General features: G+C 36.5%; 2 protein-coding genes across 3 annotated transcripts in view; one reads left to right on the top strand and one right to left on the bottom strand.

Moving 5' to 3' along the window:
- Window positions 1-3,883: 3,883 nt before the first annotated feature.
- On the top strand, window positions 3,884-17,561 carry LOC138309216 (myosin-7-like). Its single transcript, XM_069250371.1, has 7 exons — window positions 3,884-5,119; window positions 5,390-5,502; window positions 7,338-7,494; window positions 9,010-9,146; window positions 13,298-13,417; window positions 15,364-15,511; window positions 16,316-17,561. Exons 1-7 carry the CDS (start codon window positions 3,928-3,930, stop codon window positions 16,618-16,620), a joined length of 2,172 nt encoding a protein of 723 aa, XP_069106472.1. The 5' UTR covers window positions 3,884-3,927; the 3' UTR covers window positions 16,621-17,561.
- A 1,015-nt stretch (window positions 17,562-18,576) lies between these two features.
- The window catches only part of LOC138308534 (uncharacterized), a 14,487-nt gene continuing 10,034 nt past the window's right edge, over window positions 18,577-23,029 (bottom strand). For both annotated transcript variants that reach the window (XM_069249553.1, XM_069249552.1), the window contains exon 4: window positions 18,577-19,772. In XM_069249553.1, coding sequence (XP_069105654.1) covers window positions 18,665-19,772 — 1,108 coding nt within the window. In that variant the 3' untranslated portion in view covers window positions 18,577-18,664. The remainder of the gene's footprint in view (window positions 19,773-23,029) is intronic.

Raw genomic sequence — 23,029 nt, 5'->3', positions numbered from 1 at the left:
GCACGTTTTGTGGCGGTTTGTCCAGGTTTGTCAAGGTTTAGACGGCTAGCCAAGGTGGGTGATAGCCGTTTTGATGCGTTCTGTCAAGGCACATCGCGGCTTGTAGCGGTTCAAAACCCGACGTAATACGGCGTGTTACGTCCTATTACGGTCTAACGTTGCAAGCAATATATGATAGAGTATCATTGCCTTGCATGGTGCATTTTGCTACTTTTTGGAATTATTTGTTTTAATAGATAGAAATAGTCATTATCAAACACATTTAAACCATCAAATTATACGAAACCTATTATTGTAAAAGGCAGATTAAGTGAGAACCATTACAGGAAAAAATGAGTAGAAACACTTGGCTATAATAATTATATGTTTATACCAAATATGGTTAAGATTTTCTTTTCTTTTAACACATTTTGTAATTAAAACGTGTTTGAAATGACATTTTCGGCAATAAATAATTTGTTTCATTTGCTCCAAAAAAAAGCCCAGAATCAGACTTTCATCCTTAGTAAGCCTTGGCGGACCGTGAAAAACGTATCGGAGCTTGATCAAAACGTGTAAAACGTATCAGACCTCATCAGATCGTAACAGGACTAGAGAGAACGTAGTGGTATCCTTGATAGACCGTGCTAAAGCCGTAGTGTACCTTTAACCTCCGGGAACAGCACTTTTCCCTGCATCCACGGTCCACCACGTGATCCGTAAAAGACCGTGCCAAAACTTCACAAGACCTATCTCAACTTGAATACAGTGACAAAAATAGCCAAAATTCCACGGTGCACCACGTTTCGGGTAAACGGGGCTACCGTGGTCGCCGGGAACAGAGTGTAAACCTAGCATTAAAGTTACCAGCATTTAGTTGCCTATAAACACTAGGCATAGTGAGTCATTCTCTAATTTTAAACATGATATCCGGAACCAAGACATACCTGTAGTACCCGACTTTTTCTATTTTGGAGACGGTAAATTAAACATAATACACACAAAGTTAAGAAATCGTTCAAGTTCCTTACATAGTCATTAATTAAGAGCAAATATTGTAACAGATCAAAAATGTCATTGCGGTTTCCCATTTTAAGATCCATAGCATTTCTATTTTAATTGTAATTCATTTATTAACCAAAGAAGCATTCTATTTCGACAGATTAACTCATTTATTCCACTCTCTGTCGATTTATTACTTTTTGGAGATATAAACATATGTACACAAGAAAACGAATTACTCTTCATGCACACTCAGCAATATATCAAAGATCCTCATAGATTTTATCTTCGTCCTTCTATTATTATCATATATTTCCATATCTATTTTACTCCCAATATCTTACTGGTTTTGTATTTACACGCAAGTTATTTAAGGAATATATTTTTTTTATTTTGTTGAAGTTATGAGGGTATAATGATAATGAAGCACGTGTAAATTATGTAACCCCGGCGAATAAAATTTACATGTGCTTAATTATCATTATACCCTCATAACCTCAACAAAATAAAAATCTATTCCTTATATTAACAGTTTTTCACGTAAATGAATATTATTTATTTCGCGGCAGTTGCATATTTTTTTTTATTAAAATACCCATATTTTTTCTCTCCCGTCATCGTCAACAAATACTGATTGGAATCGAGTCATTTATATGTTCCCACCAAAAGTGGGGTCATGACCCAACGTTGCTACGACATCGACTATTCCCTTAACAATAGAGTCGCCGCGCGTATTGTGCTATCATTATAACATTGATAATGACAATACTAGAAAGCACCCAGTCAGACCCTCCGATACTGACGACAAAAGAGAAACGAATATTCAAAGGAAGCCTAGAATATCCTAGAAAGGATGATGCAGTGTCTATAATTTGTAACCCTCCCCCCTCATAGAAGAATACGCAAATTAGCGTGCGAGTTTGGGGGGGGGGGGGGGTCCGGGGTATGCCCTGGAAAAATATTACGATCAAGAATAAATGAGATGAGCTTTACGATGTATTTTGATGATTTTGCGAGCGCCGAAGGCGCGAGATGTTTTTTTTTTTTTTTTTTTGTTTTTTTTTTTTTTTTTTTTTTTTGTTTTTTTTTTGTTTTTTTTTTTTTTTTGGGGGGGGGGGGGGGGGGGGCAGGGATCTCCCCGCGAAAAATTGTACGATTTAGAATGGCAGAGATGAGTTTTACGATGCATTTTGTTGAATTTGAGAGCACCGAAGGCGCAAGATTTTGGTACATGGGGAGTCTGTGGGTCACCCCGGGAAAAATTATGATTTATAATGAAGGCGCGAGATTTCGGTGTTTGGGGCAAATTGGGGGGTCCGGGGTCTCCCTCGGGAAAAAAATTGTACGATTTAGAATGGCAGTGATGAGTTTTACAATGCATTTTGTTGAACTGCGACCGCCAAACGCGCGAGATTTTTTTTATAAGGGGTCTGGGGGTCACCCCGGGAAAAAAATTCGATTTAAAGTTATCTGCATTTAGACATGATAATTGTGAGTGTTGTCATACCATTATGTAAACCAGCTCGATCTGAACATACCGGATTCACACCATCGGCACATTGTTGTGTAACTCAAAATAATCATAAATTGATTGTCTTGCTAAGACATATAAACAATTTAATCTTTTAAGAAGCATTTTTTGACATAGTATAATCCCTTGATGGACATTTTTAGTCTAGTTCGTGTGTATTGAATTTTCATTATTAAAGGTTTGAACATTACGTGCTTGAACGTTTTTAGGAAACGCGCCACGCAGCCGAAAATTTTCTAAAATGAAGTACAAAAATGTGCAGTGCATGAGGACCCTTTTTTCTTTCAAATGTGCATTTTTTGAACATGGGGGGAGGGGGGGGGGCAAAAAGACATGTTCCCCATTTGCCTGGGGAACAGGGGGAGTGTTCAATTGCTCCCACTGCCCCCCCCCCCCCCCCCCCCCCCCGCTTCCTATGCGCCCCTGTGATATGAGCATTGATAAGTTGAAAGTTATGTAAAGTGGTTTAGAACTTCTGTCGCCTTTATCGGAGGGGTAGATTTTAAAATGAAAGTATATTAGGAGGTGAAATTATCACCTCGATGAGCATACTGGTTAAAAAATAGCTCTCTCCTTCTCCCTCCCCCCATCTCTCTCTTTCTCTCTCGTCTCTCCCTCTCTCTCTCTCTGTGACTCAAATACAACTATATATATTATGAATATCTTATATTGTAAATGCCATCTTGTCTATGTACTTTGAATGTTCTAATTTTTTGGGAATGGACTTTATATAAGTTGTACAACTTATGCCCAATCCCATTGCACATTTTGCAATAAAATATGTTTAAATCAATTAAAAAAAAACCCAAAAAACCCAACAAATCAAATTGTTTTATTTTGTCTGAATTAGACGTTAATGGTAAGAAGCGCTCGTCTCTTATCTTGCAAGCACTCTGAATCGATCTTTAATGGATCTGACCGGAAAGTTCTGTTCGTTTATGTAATAAGATATAATAAACAAATATATCGGATACCGTACATGTATCTGTGAATAGACATAAAGTTTCACGTACAATATATGTATAATGCACATGATAAACGTGAACATTGTGTTGATAACATATTTGTACTACAGTAAAAAGACAACTGAAAAAAATGATGGGCCTATTTAAAATAGATCTAGACTAGTAGTCGCATCTATATACAACTTAGTCTCATAAATATGATCAGAAAAATGCCAAAATATGTAAAACAAAAAATATAGTGTGTATGTGTTAAGATTATCCCGTTTCGAGATAGTGGTACATACAATATTAGAATATGTGTATATGGCCTAATTGGTTTTTTTTCAGATATTGAGAGACAGCAAAATGTGCCGCCTGGAAAATGGCGGGCGACGGACACACGCTGACGTCATTTCGATGTCGTGACGTCATTGATTGTTTGGTCGGTTCCGCGTTGAAGGCGACATCAAAATGGCGGCGGAAACAGTAACTTTCGATTCTTCTTTCGATAGTGAACACAGGGAAGATGAAATAGACCGAATGGTTGGAGATGTTCTGGAGGACTCTTTTGAGGAAATACCTGAGGCAAGTGATGAATTTTGGAAGCCTGTTATAACTACTGACACAACTATGCATAGAACTGAAAACGTTGACATTCCGAATGGATTATCATTGGACTCGGAGTCGGATGATGTTCGACAAAGTGAGTATCCTCTCCCAGTTAACTATATGGTTGATAATAACTGCAGCTGTTTTGATGAAGGAATCCAGTCGTTAAGACGTTCTCGAAGCGAAGACATTCTTAGCAAGAACCAGGAGGATAATCAAATAACACATTTTGAAACATATCCAATGCACCAGAACTTTGTCACAACACCAGATAAAAAGTCAGACCTTTCGGATTCATTACAATCTGTTGATGAAAATGTACACAATGGCAACTTTCTGTTAGGTGATAAGGGATTTAAAAGTTTCTTTGACGAATTTGATAAGAAACTTGATTGTCTCGAAACAAAGCACACTGCTATTGATGACTCTTTCAGTGGTATCCAGTCAATTTTAATGGAGTTTGAGAACTTTGTGACATTTATTGAAAATCAGTACGAAAAATATGAAACTCCTGAAACTTGTACCAGAGCAGCCGGTCCAAGTGCCAACGTTACCATAGAAATTGAAGACACAGAAACCGATTCCGATAAATTTCAAGAAGATAGAGCTTCAAATATTGAGGAAAACCAGAACGTCTCTGAGTTAGATTGTGTTAAAGTAGATATTGGAAAAGACAATCTCGATAAGAACGAGGAAGAAAATGACTTAGACAAGTGTGATAATACCGTTGACAAAGAAAGCATTTCGACTCAAAATGATAATGTGGAAACCTGTGAAGAAAAGACAGAAGAGACTGACATTGAGACAAATTCAAACAAAGAGAATGAAGATAATAACACCGAGCAAATTGATGAAGTTGAAAAAAATGAAGGTGATGAAGATAAACAAAATGAAGCTGAGACGGTCGAAGGTGACGAATATTTGCTGGGACCCGAATGTCAAGACGATACCAAGTGTAACCTGGCAGTGGACATGCGTTCATTCATGATGTGTTTGAATTCAGCACTTCAGGAGATGTTCTCAAGATTTCAGGAATTCGTGAATGAAGTTGGAGGTATGAATTCAAAATGTATGATTTATAAATTGTTTGTCTGTCCATATATGATAATTTGATAAACTTGGTGTACACACGAAAATAGTACCATGACGTCACGACGACAATATCTTGACGTCAAGGCAATTTTTCATTATTAATGATTCTGGGCCCATGTTTTCATAAAGAGAACATCACATTTTGTATCCAGAGAAGAACGGTTTATGTATGCAACAAAACCTAATATCCTAATGTTTAATCAGTTTATTAATTGTTTGTATTTCAAAACAGAAACTGTTCATTTGGGCGCGTTAGCGACGCAGCATTCACAAAGAATGGATTCGTGGGCATCTCATGTCCAGCGTTTGTACAACTCACTGAAAACGGACCACAATAATATGCAGGCAAGTGATAAAACACATTTTTTATATTATTCTTGTAAGGGTTGTTCCCCTTTGTTCCTCTGGTTTCTTTTCACATTTGTCTCTTTTTATTTTGATGAGGTTTGCAATCCGATGGAAAAAAGAAAATGTTTAATATATGGTTGATTTTGATAGAAGATATACAACATTTCCCCATGACCACGCGATGCCATTCTTTGAAGACGAGGATTTATACTTTATTGTGTGATTTGGTCAGGATAAAAAAGAAATGAAATCATAAAAAAAAATCACTAACATATTTCTATGCACCTTAAAAAGTGTTAAATCTTCGGCGCTCGCTCGCGCTCGCTCGCACGACAATTTGCTCGGGGGGGGGGGGGGGGGGGGGGGGGGGAGAATGGGGGACGCCACTATATATACATGTATAATTGACGATGAATTGTATATAAGCACATGAACGTCTACGTATACCTTCTACCTTATTTAATCTAACCCCTCAAACGATTTCAACATTCCTAGTAGAATGGTTTTCATCACTAGGACAGAACCAAATATATATATGCAAGCTGTACAACTAATTATCTAGCCCTCTGTGGAATATAAATTTGTAGTTTCATATTGAGCACTAAACAATATTTATAACCCCTTTCTCGGTCTTGGGATAGAACACAAAGTTAATGTTGAACAGTTGAAGAGAAAATGTAGCGGCCACACAGGGATTCGAACCCGAGACCTCCGAAAACTAGCCGAATGCGCTACTGCAGAGCTACTTGAAGATCGACGCAGTCAAATTGCGCTTTACACTTTTCACTCCTTTCATACGAGACCCTTTAAATATACCACCACCGGTACAGTGGGTATTTTAGTTGGTCGCCAAGTTTGTAACAGAACAGACTGGGGAAATTGTAGCAGCCAGGTAGGTATTCGAACCCGGGGCCTCAAAACACCACCCGAATGCTCTACTGCCGAGCTACATGGTCACCAATGGCTGCTTACAATCCAAGACCACATTTGAAATGGGGCTAATGGAGCTACTTTAGCACATTCTACTGATTAGGCATTGAAAAGGTTAATTTTCCTACATTTTCATTTTAATAAGGGCCGCTTTGGCCGCGGAACCACAAGCCTCCATCTCTGGGCCGAAATCGAAACCAACGTGGTGTATAACGTAGTCACCAGGTACTGACCGCGGGTCGGTATCTTTACGGGTACTCCGACTTTTCTCCTCCTTAACCTGGCACGTCCTTGAAATGACAATGACTGTCAATTCTGTAAGACGCTTGCAAACGAAACAAACCCGACAGCAGCTTTATTTTGCATATTACAGAGTTATCTGCTCTTGTAGTAGATATTAATTACTGACGTCATGTCCTTGCGAGCGGAACGTCATCGTACGTTTCAGAAAAAAGAGTTTCGCTCACAAAACAATGTTGTCACAATCGATAAGTGTTATGAAAGTAACTCTGTTAAACAAAGATGGAATATCTTACAGTACAATTTTTTTGAAAGGTATAATCAAAGTGAATATCCACTAATACCGTATGTGTAGGGGCCGCGGTGACCGAGTGGTTAAGATGCCTTGATATATCACCACAAGGCCTCCACCTCTGGATCGCGAGTTTGAATCCCATAGCAAGTTGGGTATTTGCCAGGTACTGACCCCTGTTCGGTGGTTTTTCTCCGGATAATCCGACTTTACTCCACCAACAAACCTGGCACGTCCTTAGATGACCCTGGTTGTTAATGGGACGTTAAACTAATAAAACCCAAACCACAAACCTGCTTACCGACATTTGAAAGTAAGACCTACAATGCCATCCTATTGACCGTTTATTTCTTTATCTATTTTTTTTCAGGAGTACATTGATCAGAAGGAGAAGGACTGGATTAAAGCCCGGACTCAGTTACATTCCGAGCTGGAAATGCAAGGCCGACAGATAAACGAAGTCATATCAGCCCTTAAACAGCAGGACGATATCCGGCGGAAAAGTGAACGGATTCTCAATAAGAGAGGTAAGATGTCTTAGTACAACGTAGAACAACATAGGTCCCCTTTGCAGTTATTGGTAGAAAAGATGACGATATATAGTTGCAATACAGAGTTTTCATACAAGATAGAGTGGTCTTCTTTCGGTGTCAGAATGTGGTTATATGTTAAGTTCAGGCGTGTGAATTATAATTTTAACTATTCTGAGACCTAACATGTCAGATGATAAAAAGGCAGAATAAATCGAACCATGAAGTGTTTTCCGTATTTGCATATTACAGTTATCTGCCCCTGAGGGTAGCACGGTGTCGATTGTGACGCCAAGTGTATGCGAGCGTAACGTCATGCTTTTCAGAGAAAACGACGTGACCGAGTTTCGTTCACAAAAAATGACTACCAGGGATAATGGTACCTACCCGAAAGGGAGGTCACTCTGTAATATACAAAGACAGAATAACGTAGAGTGGGTTATCTACTCTTGTTGACTTAGTAACGGAGTAAGAATACATAAATGTATGACGTAGTACGTATGTAAAGAAGACTCGACATAAGATTCGGCTGAATCAAAGCGCGAGTTGTCCCCTTCAATGAAGACGTTCTTACGCACAGTCTGTAGTATCATGTAAATAGTAGTATACAATTCCAAGTAGTTCGTTCTAGAGACAGATTCAGTGTGTAAACAAGCATTGTAATACATATAGCGGTACCCTAAGAAGCAGTTGTGAATTTGTATCTTATCCACAATTCACAGGCTACATCATCCTCGATATTCCAGGGGCTCCGATCACTTACGATCTCTACACCCCTGGACTATCTCATAGTGAAATTGAAGGCAGCTCAGCGGAAAATATTTGACCAATCACAGGCCAGTAAAGATTTCTTTTGAAGACAACAGAGAGAGCGACACCTTACATCAAAGCCACACAGTCAGCCACAGTGTACCGTTATACGGCTCTTTTGATGTACATCAAATGACTAAATTACCTGTTCTGTTCTGTTGCCTCCAGTTTTACTATGAGATAGTCCAGGGGTGTAGAGATCGTAAGTGATCGGAACCCCTGGAATATCGAGGATGAGGCTACATATGATATGCAAACACTTAAACTAACGTGTGTGTCCTCTGTTTTATATGTGCCATACATTATAACTGGCCGACCTGATGTGTTCTCTTCAGTAATCTATTCAGTAACCTGCAAGTTGTTATAAACGAAGCTGTAGGAGTCACACCACCGACAAATATATAGTAAAATGTTCTAGAATCAGAAATACAGAGTTATCTGCCCTTGTAGGGTAGAGGACAGCGGTGATCAGTGTTTGATGTTTCCAACACATTACCAAAAGTTCACCACCTCTGGGTTTCGAATTCGAATCCTACGGCGGCCATCAGTTGTCAGGTACTGGCCGTATGTTGATGGTCTTAAGATATGTTTCTCTTAATATACTTCCTTATTTGCAAGAGACGATCTCTTTAGGTGTCCATCGTTAACTTCTGCAAACTATAAACTTTCAAAACTTTAAGTTTCAAATGTTTAACTCGACAGTTGGTGACAGATTACTTCTGAAGTCAGAGCTCGGTAAAACACTGGATAAGTTAGACAATAGTTTAGTGGATATTCTCCAGAAGAGACGATGTGACCAGGAACATGCGATGGCGCTGGATTTCTCTAGGCAACTCAAGGTTTGTACATTATATATATATATATTTAAATATATAAACTTTATTTATTTTACATCGATTACGAAACAAGTTATACAACTTATGCAAATCAATTTTGATGGCCCGGATGTAAGCCCGCGAGGGATCTTAGTGTTGGAGGAAACCGAAGTGCCCGGAGAAAACCCACGTGATCGGGCAGGTGACCCCTAACCTTTTCACGTCCGTGCCGGGGATCGAACCTCGGCCGGCTAGGTGAAATGCGAGTGGCTTAACCACTACACCACCCGATCACCCCATTGTATTGCTTTTTGTAGAAGGTCATATGTATTCTGTAAACTTTTATATCCAGGCACTGAACATAATGTGATGTTTTTCGCTAAAATACGATACGAATGCGTGAAGTCATCATTTTCTTTCACCCGTTCAGAAACCAGTTCAAACTTTTGGTTGCATCACAATCAGGGGGTCAAACGTGTCTTGGTATGCGAAGGTGTAACTTGGTATGCGATGCAAATATGGCGTCGAAAGCTCCGCTTCGAGTGTCAACAGTGACTGGTAAATCGCTCATGTCGCTTCTATGCTTCATGCAACACTCTTATAGATGTTTCGTTTCGGTGAAAAAATGATTGCAGTTTCTAAAAATGCAACATATAATTACTGTTTTCACTTAAACAAAAATCTATTGAAGAAAAACACGCGATTTTCACGCTAAAAACAGCACCTGGGCATGGTACATGACTTTTTTTGGCTGAATGTGAAATTGTAGTTCGTTAGAACAGCCGTATGATAAACAGAATCTTTTAAAATACCTATCAAACAAGGTTTGCCCTGTTTCCACCGTGAGAAATGACTGAATTCACATTACCGAGCGTTTTATTTCTGTGTACACAATCATTGGTATGCGAAGTCGTGGACACCATCGGTTTTGGTATGATGTGGTCTGTTTACATACAAGTGATTTAGATTTTTGGAAAGTGGTATAACTGCTTAAATATGTGATGTAGGTATTTTCTATAATGGACTAAACATCAAATTTATTAGCGAGTCCTTTTTGTCAGGCATACTCAAGAAAAATCCATAATAAAAGGTAGAATTGCTCGAAACGCAAAAGCAAATACTGACATGTTCTTTGCCAACTGTAACACCATAAATTATGATTTTCCGTTCACATCATATTGCTCCATGATCACCGAAACTGGATTAAATATTTCAATTTTAAAAAAAAAATCATTTTTTTTTAAATATGCGCACTTAGACATTAGACTACATGTACATCCGTTCAGTATGAAAATAGAAATGTCAAAGTCACAACGTAAATGTTTGACTCGAAGCGGAACAGGATCGGACGGTAAGGAAAGAATATACAAGCACGTGGGGGAGGGGTGGTACCTGCAATATTATAGACTAGACAGAAAATTGTGTCGTCTTTAGCCGATATAGTAGGTCGGGTATGTATATTAGTTCTAGAGGTGGGAGGGGGGGCATAAATTAAATACTCCATTCTGACGACTTTAAATTTGTTTTTATTTTATTGATTTTTTCTGCCCCTGTGATAAAGGCCCCATGCAGCTTTCGATGAAATAAACCCCTGTGGTCTTAGCCATGTTCCATACCCTACAGCTATATGCACGGACGCAGGTTGATAACCAAATATTTACTCGCGCACGTGCTCGAAACAGGTTAGTATTCAAATACTTATAATTGTCTGTGCTCGTGCATAACAACGGGCAATACATTCAATGATAACCCCAATCAAACAAAGGAGCTATGCCGTAAATTCAAGTAATAGGCACCCTTGTGTAAGTGAAACCAACAAAAAACTATACAATCTCGGTCGAGACACAGGGTCTCATAACATTATATATGTAATGTTATGTAAATAGACGCCACCTATCTCATATATATATGTCCTCAATTAGGACGAGGCCCTGTGGTCGGGACATGCATTCAAGCATGACACATGTATAAAAGTCAGCCTTCACGTGCACAGAGACGGGACAGTGCTGTAGACGACTATTTTGAGCTGAGAAACAGGTATATTATATCAAACATGTATAGTAAACAAACTTAGTAACTCAAGAATTCAGCGTATGTAACTCTATCTTAATGCATCACACACAAACATCGTTTATGATTTAATAAAACAGAAATCATCAAAATATATTCAGTAAGAAGGTGAATGATCGAATAACCAGAACATTAAACTAACCAATTATGCAAAACGATAAAAAAACACAAAATCGATTTTATGGATGATTACATTTGTTTGTTTGTTTGATTGATTGATTAAATTAATGGATTATTAAAGATGCTCCACCGCCGACAGAGCATGAATGATATTGATCATTTGAACAAAAATTGGTGTTCAATTGTGTGTATGTATGTCTAATTAACACAAAAATAATATATATATTTTCATTTTTTCTTTGGTGCATGCGCAATCAGTACTTCATTCCATATAGGATATAGTGCGTCGGAATTCTTTCGGGATGCAATTTTTTTAACTTGACGTAGAATTAAAAACTCAAACTTTTCAATGGCGGTAATGGTGTAAAGTAAGTAATTTTTGTAACTGAAGAAAAATACTAAATTGTCTGCTTCTGTTTTTGATAGTGAAAAAATACCATTCGTCAGCGGTGGAGCATCTTAAATGTTACAGCCATGGTTATGCATGGGGTGTGTAGCGTGTATGAAGTGCGGAGGGGATGATTAAAAAAAATGAAACGTACTAAGTATCTGCTACAGCTAGGTTCATTGTTTGTTGGACCAAAACTAGTTTATCTTACCCATCTGTTATAATAACAGCATTAGTTCTTGTGAAATAACATGTTAGTAAAATAATAGAAAATATGAGTTTAGTAGTCAAACACTAAAATTCATCATATCAAAACTGGTGGTGTCCACGACTTCGCATACCAATGATTGCGTACACCGAAATAAAACGCTCGGTACCGTGAATTCAGTCATTTCTCACAGTGGAAACAGGGCAAACATTGTTTGATAGGTATTTTAAAGGATTCTGTTTATCATACGGCTGTTCTAACGAACTACAATTTCACATTCAGCCAAAAAAGTCATGTACCATGCCCAGGTGCTGTTTTTAGCGTGAAAATCGCGTGTTTTTTCTTCAATAGATTTTTGTTTAAGTGAGGACAGTAATTATATGTTGCATTTTTAGAAACTGCAAACATTTTGTCACCGAAACGCAACATCTATAAGAGTGTTGCATGAAGCATAGAAGCGATATTAGTGATTCGAAGCGGAGCTTTCGACGCCATATTTGCTTCGCATACCAAATTACACCTTCGCATATACCAAGACACGTTCGACCCCCTGACAATAAGAACTTGCATTATAACTTTCAAAATATATCGTGGGTTTGAACTATTCACGGGTAGTATTACTAGTATATATGACACAGTGATTATTGTATCGCACTCATCTCGAAAACCCGCGAGTGAGTGAATAGTGGGTTTCCGTCACAAACGACAGCTAGAGAAGTGACTCGTGAGTTCTCGTGGGTTTCCGGTGATTATCTCTCACTTATAAATCTACAATTATTTTATTACATACAAATAACTACATTTAGAGTATTGGCACGCGTTTCTATCCCGTAGGTGTATACTTTATACCATATTACGAACTTTGTGTCAGTTAGGAGATATTCCTAATTGACATATTACAGAGTTATCTGCACTTGCGGGTAGGTATTGATTGTGACGTCATGTGTTTGCAAGCGTCATACGTTTCGGAGAAAACGGCGTGAATTTCGCTCACAAGATAATGACGTAATAATCGATACCTACCGGCAAGGGAGCTAACTCTGTAATATGCAAAGACCTATAGCTATCTCAAAACATATTATCAAATATCTATTTTTCAGATGCAATTTTCTCAAAACATTTTTATATGATATTTCGAGATAATAAAACGACGATGCTAGAGTACGGTAAGTCCCAACTTACTGCCATTGTGACATCACAATTGCCATAAGGTGGAACAAATCGACGATGACCTTACTTTTCTAAAGTCGTTTTGGTATTTCGAAAATGACGTTTGGCAATAAAAGTGTTTTAATTATTTTACACAAAGATGAACATGTAAATAAATGAACTAACATACTATATTTATAAGTTAGTAATTATATTGTTTAATTGCCTTTCATTAAACAGATAGCAGAACTGAAGATGATACTATTAAAACAACAGAGTTACATACAAAAGCTAGAGTTACAGAATAAGGAGCTTGATGGAGTCCTGAGAGGGGTTCTCTTTGATCCCGACACGGAACAGGTAGGATGATCAAAACACATTTCAAGCGAATTAAAATTTCGTTATCTAACTAGTATGTGTGATTAATTACATTTTCGCAGTGGAATATTATACAAATTTATATAGCATTTTGGTTAGGTCGATACATGGTTATATCGACCAAAGAAAATATTGACCGAGGACGTAGACCGAGGTCGATATTTTTTCTGAGGTCGATAACACCATGTATTGACCGAAATCAAAAAGCTATAATTGTTTTCTTATTTTTCTGGATTTTTTTTTTTACATTTTGAAATGAATGTGAGCATCGCATTGTAAATTCTGTTTCGTGATGACTGTTACAATCTTATAAATGCTTTTGTAACAAACTTAATTTAAAAACAACATATGAAAACAGTATGTACTCTATTATACATGAAGCTCCATGTCATAAGGACACAGTTAATTAAATGTATAGTTTGTTCTCCGTTGAATTAATCCACTTCGAAGTCAAACATATATTAACAGATTCAGATTGACATTAAGATACATTCTCTTATGCTTAGTACTCCATTCCGTAAAATAAGTATCGTATACATAGGCCTAATATTAATGTTGTAACTAGCATAGGTGGAGTTTTAAAAATAACCATCAAACGTATTCACTATTCAATGGCTCCAGATGCTTAATGGATGTTATTCGATTATTTCCTTTTCTCCTACTATGTTTTTGTTGAAAATTTAAAAGTTGAAACTGTAGTCATCAGCTGGAAGTAATCATCATCTTTGATAGAAACCGAAACAATCAACGTCGTCTGTGATATTTTGTGGTTACGCTTCAAACTTAGGTCATCAAAGCGTTTGTTTCAAAGCGCCAGGAACACGAAGTGTTTTGGTAACGTAGTGGATAACGTTATCTAAAAATAACCGTGCAATATACTTTTTTTCTATAAACTACTTCCGGAAAATCGTGCGATATAGTTTTTTCATCGGTAAACACGTGGCGTGTTTTTCACCAATGGGAAGTGACAAAAAATCCAGATAAAATAATTAAAGGTTTTACGATGAACATAAAAACGATATACTTACCTCCAGTGAAAATATCATTTATGATATTTCACTCGCTTTTGACCAATCGGAATATAGCATTAAAAGAGAAATATCATTTTGATTGTTACGTCATTAATTTGTGTGCCAAAGTGACGTCCAGTTTGTATAGAAATATAACGTAATGCTCACAAAATACAACGTAAAAATCGCAAATAACTAACAAAATACAATGGCGGAATAACGTTTGGCGAAACAAGTAGAATTGGTCTTTTGTAAATGGAAGCGAGATAAAATGTGATAAAAAGACTTTGTTCTATTTATCCATTATTGTGACTACAGCTTTGTTTCACGAATTCGCAAAAAATTTCTCGTGCAGAGAAAATAACTAGATAGATATGGTAGTAAGGTAATGCATGTGTGTCGTGCGTAATTTGAACTAATTATTAAAATCTAATAATTAATTCTATCTTCATTATACTAGCGTACAGTAGTGTTGGAACAATACATGATCTTATTCAATTATGTACAAAATACCCTATCCACATGTTCGATTTCCATACCTTTTGGATTTGTATGAAATAATTTAGAAAATTTGAAATTTGGAAATAAAAGGCGTTTATGCCGGTGTAACGGACAAAGATGTTATATTATTTCGCAACCTACAGAGTAGTGAAGGTATGGATCTCTGATCACTAAAAAGATCACGGATACCAACTATGAGGAATAGAAAGATTTCCTTATTATTAGCGTATGCTACCATATACATGGTAAACAAAAGATGTATATTTGGATTTTTCTGTATTTGACAAAAAACATTCTCGTTATTTTACGATAAAAAGCGACTAGGCGTCAATGGGTTTCACCAATTCTGGCTTTGATACGAAAAGTGTTTTTGAAAGGTTGTTATTATTTATTTCGCGAGTCATTAATTTGTTTCAGTTCGGCGGTAACTACTTCGTAGGAAATCCGGGAGAACGTGGCGAAGGCTTCAACACCATGACAGATATACTACACTGTGACAAAGCCAACTATTTCCCTGGCAAGTCCACGGACGCCGAGATGGTGGGGGCACAGACGTTTGACATCGGTTTGTATTTACGTGTATTTATATGGACATAAGTTCTCCATACGTTTCTCAAATATTGTTATAAGTTATTTTCTTGAGAGAAAAAATCCTTATACGACTGCGATTCTGTATAATATATAGTTTACATATGAGAGATTTCTGTGGCACCATGACATTGTGTTTGCGAGCGTAACGTCATACTTTAGATGATCTTTTTCATTTTTTCCTATGCTAGATTCTCATGAAACTTTTTTTTATTAAGTTTTTTTCATTTGCATATTACAACGCTGTTAGAATCACAATGTTTGTTTATCATTTTTTACATAAGTTATTCTCTTACATGAAACTTTTTTTTCACATGAATACAAGTCTGTACTATCATGTTACAGACTTATCTGCTCTTGTTGGCAGGTTTTGATCGTAACTTCCTGTGTTTGTGAGCGTAATGTATTTTTTAACAAATCGACTTGAGTTTCGCTCGCAATGCTGTCCCTATCGATACCAACCCATAAGGACAGATAACTGTATAATATTTAGCCAAAATAAAAACTGAGAATTGTTTTTTTCTCAGATTTCAAATGAATACATGATACTAAGTTCGTGTCGTACGTCTACAGAGGCCGACCAATAACAATGTTAACATTCTGAGAAACGTCAAGGATACGTTTTCTCCATGTCCTTATCGAAATACAATTAAGTGTTTACGAGTTGCGTGTAGTTTTAGTAGATATAAAACTAATTGTTTTATGTTGAAAATTGAATATCAAAGCATCTTTTTGCCATCGCTTAAACTGAGGACTCTAGATTTTATTTTCGGTTTTATAGGTACAAAACCACAACGTCTATCCGCTGAAAGAGAGGTGGTGTTTGATCCGAAAATGCTGAAGTATATGTGCCAGGAAACTCTTGCCGCCATCAACTCTGACATCAGTGAGATTGGTTCCGGTGAAAAGGTCATACAGCAATGTGACCCGGATGTAGTTGAAGTACTTGACAGTGAGGTCATTGATACCAACAACTCAGGCGACGAAGTACCAACTAAAGTGACGATTATAAAGCCAGAATCAACAGAGGATATTCCGGATCCAGTCCTCGATATCAACGGTAATATCAATTTGTCACTCATCTAGGAGGAGCAAAACATTTAATTTTTCATTAAGAACCGAATGTCATTTTCTGTGCAGTAGTTGATGACTCTTTTGTTACCCGCCAGTCAAGGCCTGAATCATATTTGCGATGTATGGTGTGCATGAAATTGTAATTTACACGCAAAAAGTTGTAACTTCTGCGAAATATTGTAACAAAAGACGCGATATTTGCGGATACTGTAAAGAAATGATTGTGGTAAGCTGTAAATATCTGTTCGTCATTAATGCCCAATTATTTTATAAATTTGCGTAGAACGACAGAAGTGACGTGGTAAAGGAGTGATCGCGTGTGATGAAGAGTTTGTGAATAACTCGAGTTAATGTTCAAATGATTTGTAAAAGAATGATGGTAGTAAGTGTTGATGCCGTTATATGAATATCGGAGTTGATATTGTCAAAAAATGACTGTGGTGAGTATCACTGTTTCTTACCAGAAAGAGCCTGGTAATGGAATGGTCGTGTTAAGCATTAACATAAATGTTAACATGATTTTCGTAGTTAAAATTAATATTCAATTGTGTTTTCGTTGTAAGCGTTGCTTTTTATTAGTAAGCGTTTTTTGTGATATTATGTGTATTGAAATGTGTTGCCGACCATTTGTATGAAAAAATATGCTGTGTAGTGATATTATTGTAAAAGACAATTTGTCGATTTTTTTAAATTTTGATTGAATGACGATACGTGTTTTGATATTCAATATGTTGTTAGTTGTTTAAATGTACATTTCAGAAATAAATTACAATTGTACATATTTAGCATATCACAAATCAACGTTTACGTAATGATGAAAATTATCATATTGTAAAAAAGAAAACATTTGTTATACCTGTTTCCTTACAAAATAAAGCATCGTTTTGATCACAAAGAAAATAACTGTTTGATTGTCTGTACATACGGTATGGGTTTGAACATATATTTTAGAAACTGCAGAATTACCACAATTTTTGGCATGATATCTTATTCGGGTATTTGGTTATTGAAATAAAGTCTCGGAAGTTCGAACATTATAATATTTTGATATAAATAAAAAAAACCAATGTTATGTGGATAGTAAGCTGGTAATGCAGTGGTTCGAACCTGTTTTAGTTAGATTTTGAAATGAAAGGAAAAAGAATAATAATGTATCGATATATTGAATCTACAAGTATAGGAAGCAAATTGCGTGTGATACAAATACAAAATGTAATGTAAAAGTGTTGAGAAAAACTTGTTTTGTTTGGGAAATGCGTTTACTGTGCGGGTTTTTTTCGGATTCGTGCCAGTTGTGCTGAATGGGACTAATTCACGTACGACGTGATACCCGATAACGTTTGTGCGGGACAAGTATCCCCAATGGTGATGAAACCTAACTATTTGTATTCTTCTCGCTAATATGACGTTAACGATATTATCTTTGACGTCATTCTATCACCAATAGTCCAACACAAACGTTATCGGGTATTACGTGGTAGGCGAATTAGTCCCATTCGTACGGTACCAACCAAAAAAACACATTACGTTTACCCTAGATGGTGCCGTACATATAAAGCATTTTGATGACAAATGGAAAAAAAAACTCGGTTCCGCCATCTTGGATCCTAGTAATGCGCTTCTCAGCATGATTGTACCGGTACAACTGCGTGATACGTATCAGTAAATAGAACGCACTACTTTTAATCTCCGCGAACATAGCAAGTGTATATTAACAAGTGCAAGTGTTTACTTAATAATTTTTTAATATAGATTCATGATGAGAAAATGGAAAATATCCTATTCTGAAGAGTACGATTAACAAAGACAACACATGCGAAAAACATCCAACAGATAGGTTATAATTAGCTTTACTATAAGTTACGAGATATGGTAATTTCGACATAAGGTCTAAATTGTAAAGAAACAAATCTAAAAAAAAATCGATATGGTAAAATAATCAATCTTTTTAATCAACAATCCATTCATTTTCGACATGAACCACTGTTCCCCTGTGTTCATGTCCTCCGAGTGTCACTGTGAAGACAATACAAACCACACATGTATAGACCTGGATCTAGTCTACAAACCATTCAATGTCGACATAACTAACACTGTCGCCTCTATGTTCATGTTCTCCATGTGTCCATCGTGTCTCCTTCATCTCACCATTTGTTGTTAGAATCAAAATTCTCCAAAACGGAATGAACCTAGGGTCATTATCATCGAATTCCATCAAACGAAAGAACTGAGCAGCAATGTTACCATCGGTATTCACCTGTATGTTGTCCACGGTTACACTTAGAATCTCTGTTGGCGAAAGTTTGACAATACATTGTAATCTTGACCCGGCACGAACGGCGTCCAATAAATCCGATTTTGACCCTTCAATAGCGGACCCAATAGAATCTGTAATAAGAAGAAGACGCCGTTTTCTGGTATCGACAAACCAGGAGGAAGCCGTGGTAGATTTAGTATCCCCCATCTTCTGGGAGGTACCACGCTGATATAGATCCGTGTACATCTCGCCACTAGTAGATATTCGGACCAGTTTAGATATGACAGCACCTACCCTTTGGTTAGTTTCTGTTTGTGATATGGATTGGCTCAGAAGTTGGGCAATGATGTTGCCGTTGTTGATGATAATGTTATCAGCGTCCATTACATAACCGTCAAACATAATTCTCACCTTTCTGCCTTGTTTGATCATGTTTATCAGATCTTGTTTAGATCCGACAATAGCTTCACCGTTGTTACCATGGGAAAAACTAAGAATCCAGCAATAGTCTGCGAACCAATCATTATCGCAGGTACTTGAAAAGGTTTGAATGCCACTTAACCCTGAACCAATGAACGGGCGGGAAACCTCTTTCGAACCAGAAGAAGATTTCAGGGCCACAAACCAATAGAATGGATTAGTGTACCACTCACTAAAATCAGTCAGCCCAATCACTGAACCAACTCTCCAGTAAATCTGGGACGCGATCCCACAGATACTATTGATGAATTCCACGCGTTCAGCAGGGTAAAGATAGTTTGATATTCCAGAGCGGTTTTCCAACATCTTGATCCCAGCGCCGTCCGCTGCAGCCTTGTAGAGATCGGACTGACTGCCACATGTCCTGGATCTGTTAGCATGGTTACAGTACACGGGGTTTGTTTGTGAATGCGTTTGTTTTAGACGTCTGAAATAGATTTAAATGGCAAAATTTTGATCATTTGCAACCTGATTAAAATCCTCTATTCATTTCTTTTACATTACCTTCGTTGTCATACATATAGAACATAGTAAACGAAGCCAGGAACAGATGATTTCAATCACATTGGATTACTTGTTGACGGTTATAAACCAGAATTTAATTCTAGAAATTGATAATTGATTTTCTGACGACTAAGAATTTAGGTCATGATCAATACTAATGATAAATCATGTAACAGAATCAGCTCGCGATTAGCTTTCATTGCACACATACATACAAATTTATTTTATTTGTATGTTGAGTGCAGCGTTCTGAAGGTGTATCTTTTAGCTTTACGTAGACCTTTTATAAATTGTGAAAGAGAACCTAATTGCCCTACCTTACTGATCTGGATGAAAGATCAATGGAGTCGCATATTAAATGAATTTTCAGTTGTCAAAGAAATTTATCATCAGAAACTTTCTTTTATATTTAGTAAATAGGCCGCTAAATGATAAACCACAGAAGGTCAGACTTCATTAAGCAGCTTCAATCAGTTTGTAAAAAAAAAGTTTTATTATAAATACCGATGAAAATAAATTTACATCAAGGATTCAATTCTACTTTTATGGTGCTTGTGCACTCTGACTGTAGCTTGCCAAATTAACTGGGTATCGTTTCACAAAGCTTCGTAACTTACGAACGTTCGTAAATATTTACGAAAAAGTTACGCAAAACTTACGAAATTCGTAAGTGCGTTTCACAAAGGTGTTCGTAACTTTTTTGCGTAACTTACGAAAAGACGTAGGAATCCTCGTTCCTACTGGCATGAATTTCTGGTGAATCTAAAATAATATATGTTAAATTCTTTGCAAATGTAGGAATGATTTGTGCCATTTTTTGAAAAAATAGTGTTTAAAATCAAATATTAAGAAATATGTTATCAAAAATATATATAATCTTTCTTGAAATGTGCCTTTCAATTCAAATAAACTTGAACTGCATGTTTTCATCTTGTGGCATAATATATATATATATATATATTGTGATATCACCTCTGATTGACCGATACCTCTGTCCATAGAATGATAGAATGAGGGAATGATGCACAATGCATTTAATGTCATTCTTAAGAAGGTTTGTAAACCTATTGTTGACAGCAAATGGCTTTACAGAGTGTGTGCGCTCTTAGGTATATGTACGAACAAGGACGTATATCTCACTTATAAATCCTTGGTACGAAGAATGTTGGCTGTTTTGCATTTTTTTTTTTTTTTGGGGGGGGGGGGGGGTATTTTTGAGAACTGAAACCTCTTTTAGTGGATTTTGAGAATTTCAATGAAACTTGTCTATAATCTTTATTTGCCCCCTTCACGCATTCAAGGAAGAGGCGCCGGATCAGGCGCGTACATATGTAGCTACCATAGACTAACGTACACCCACATCATTTTTTATGTTCTTTCTTTTACCTGAAATGAAATACAAAATCAAAGGCAGTTATGACAAACTTTTATGTACCCTCTATTTTATTTTGACTTCATTATAATGTCAAAATGAATAGAATAGACTATTTGAACTAAACGTTAGCGTGATTATTGCCTGTCATACCGTAATGAAATGGCAAGTATTAGCTACATGTAGTAATAATTTACAAGAGTGTCAATTAAATTGTCGAGAAATGAAATGGGTTTTCTTCACTAGTGTAATGATCCATCTTTATGCAAATTACACTTACAATATAAAGGTAAGTACATTGTAACTTCGTTCTTAGAATACCAGGAAATCGTTAGAGAGAGGTTTGATACCTAACCATAATTCACTTGGGAGAGAGTAATGGGGTTCAACAGGGTATAAAGATTTGCCCTGAATATCTCTATAGAACAATAATGACACACAGAAACAAAAAAGGGATCATTCCTGTATTATGTGAATCAATGTGAATTGTACAAGCTAGCTCATACATGTATCTCTAAATTTCATTCTTATATCATAATCTTTTGTACAGTACAGTAGTGTTTGAAGAAATTCAGATGTACTTACCCAACATACATATGGCCTACATGCATATGTATGTTGGACTGGCATGCAGTACATATTCATATTTAACAACTAAGTTTTTAGTACATATTGTTAAAATAAAATCAGAATGTGGGTCACGCATATTTTGGTAACAAGTTTACTTTGTATAGCTAAAATATACCGCATGCATTTACACATGGTCCGTACGTGTTGTAAATCGAAAGTGATCATCCACGCATTCCGGTTGGGCCTACTATAGATATCGCTGGACCGTCAGCATGGTATATTTGTTTTTCAAATGTCAAATTTTTTTTAAAAATTCATTATTCTATAAGCAATTAATATCCCTTGTAAGTATTCGCTAAAATCTTTGTCCATCTCCATCACACAGGTTCTTATTTTGTACCGATGACGTCAAAGTTAAAATTCCGTTGAAATTATTTGTTGATTTGTGGAATCAATAGACAACTTATTTACGTACGTAATGAATTATAAAATGAATTATTTTGATCAGTGTTTTCTCGGCTTTTATGGTATATATACTAAATTGCTATTTTTGGTTATCTTATATTAGAATTTGTTTAAGTTTTATGTGCAGTGCACAGGGTACCTATTGCATGTATTTATTCTACGAGAAAATCACTTTTAGAGTGTATTTCTTTCGATATAATTGGTCATACATAAAATAGAAATAATCAACTTCTAAACCTGTGACATACAAGCATTATTTCTCAATACTTATTAATATTTCGAAACTCAATGTCTTCATGTAATTTCCGTTCCGGCGATTACACCGCCCGACGTCAACAATTTAAAAATGCTCGGAATTAGACTAAGTTGGCACGATTTTTTAACTCACTGAAAGAGAAAGTGGACATTGCCAAATGAAATTTTTCTCATAACAAAAGTTCTCCGTTTTTATCTGTATTTTTACAATGTGTAAATAGTATTGCGATAGATCCACAAACGAAGGAGATATGACGAGTTTTCCAACACCGACATGAAAATGCGTAGAAGTTACGACAGGGTAGAGTTGGCGTAAAGTTACGCAAGATTTTTGACGTAACTTACGAACGTTCGTAAGTTATGAAGTTTTGTGAAATGCTTAGTAATTCGTAAATATGACTTACGCAAAAGTTACGAAAATTCGTAAGTTACGTAGCTTTGCCAAATTAACTAGACACCAGACAAATGTACTAAATGTACTTAAATACATGTATAAGTCTCGTTAAGTCAAACTCCTG

This window comes from Argopecten irradians, chromosome 15 (genome assembly GCF_041381155.1).
Source record: "Argopecten irradians isolate NY chromosome 15, Ai_NY, whole genome shotgun sequence".
Taxonomy (NCBI): domain Eukaryota; kingdom Metazoa; phylum Mollusca; class Bivalvia; order Pectinida; family Pectinidae; genus Argopecten; species Argopecten irradians.
This window is presented reverse-complemented; position numbering and strand designations above follow the sequence as displayed.

Coding starts and splice junctions, on each gene's coding strand:
- LOC138309216 (XM_069250371.1), top strand. CDS start 3,928: ATGGCGGCGGAAACAGTAACTTTCGATTCTTCTTTCGATAGTGAACAC. Junction 5,503..7,337: donor CGGACCACAATAATATGCAG/GCAAGTGATAAA, acceptor ATTTTTTTTCAG/GAGTACATTGATCAGAAGGA. Junction 15,512..16,315: donor GGCACAGACGTTTGACATCG/GTTTGTATTTAC, acceptor TCGGTTTTATAG/GTACAAAACCACAACGTCTA.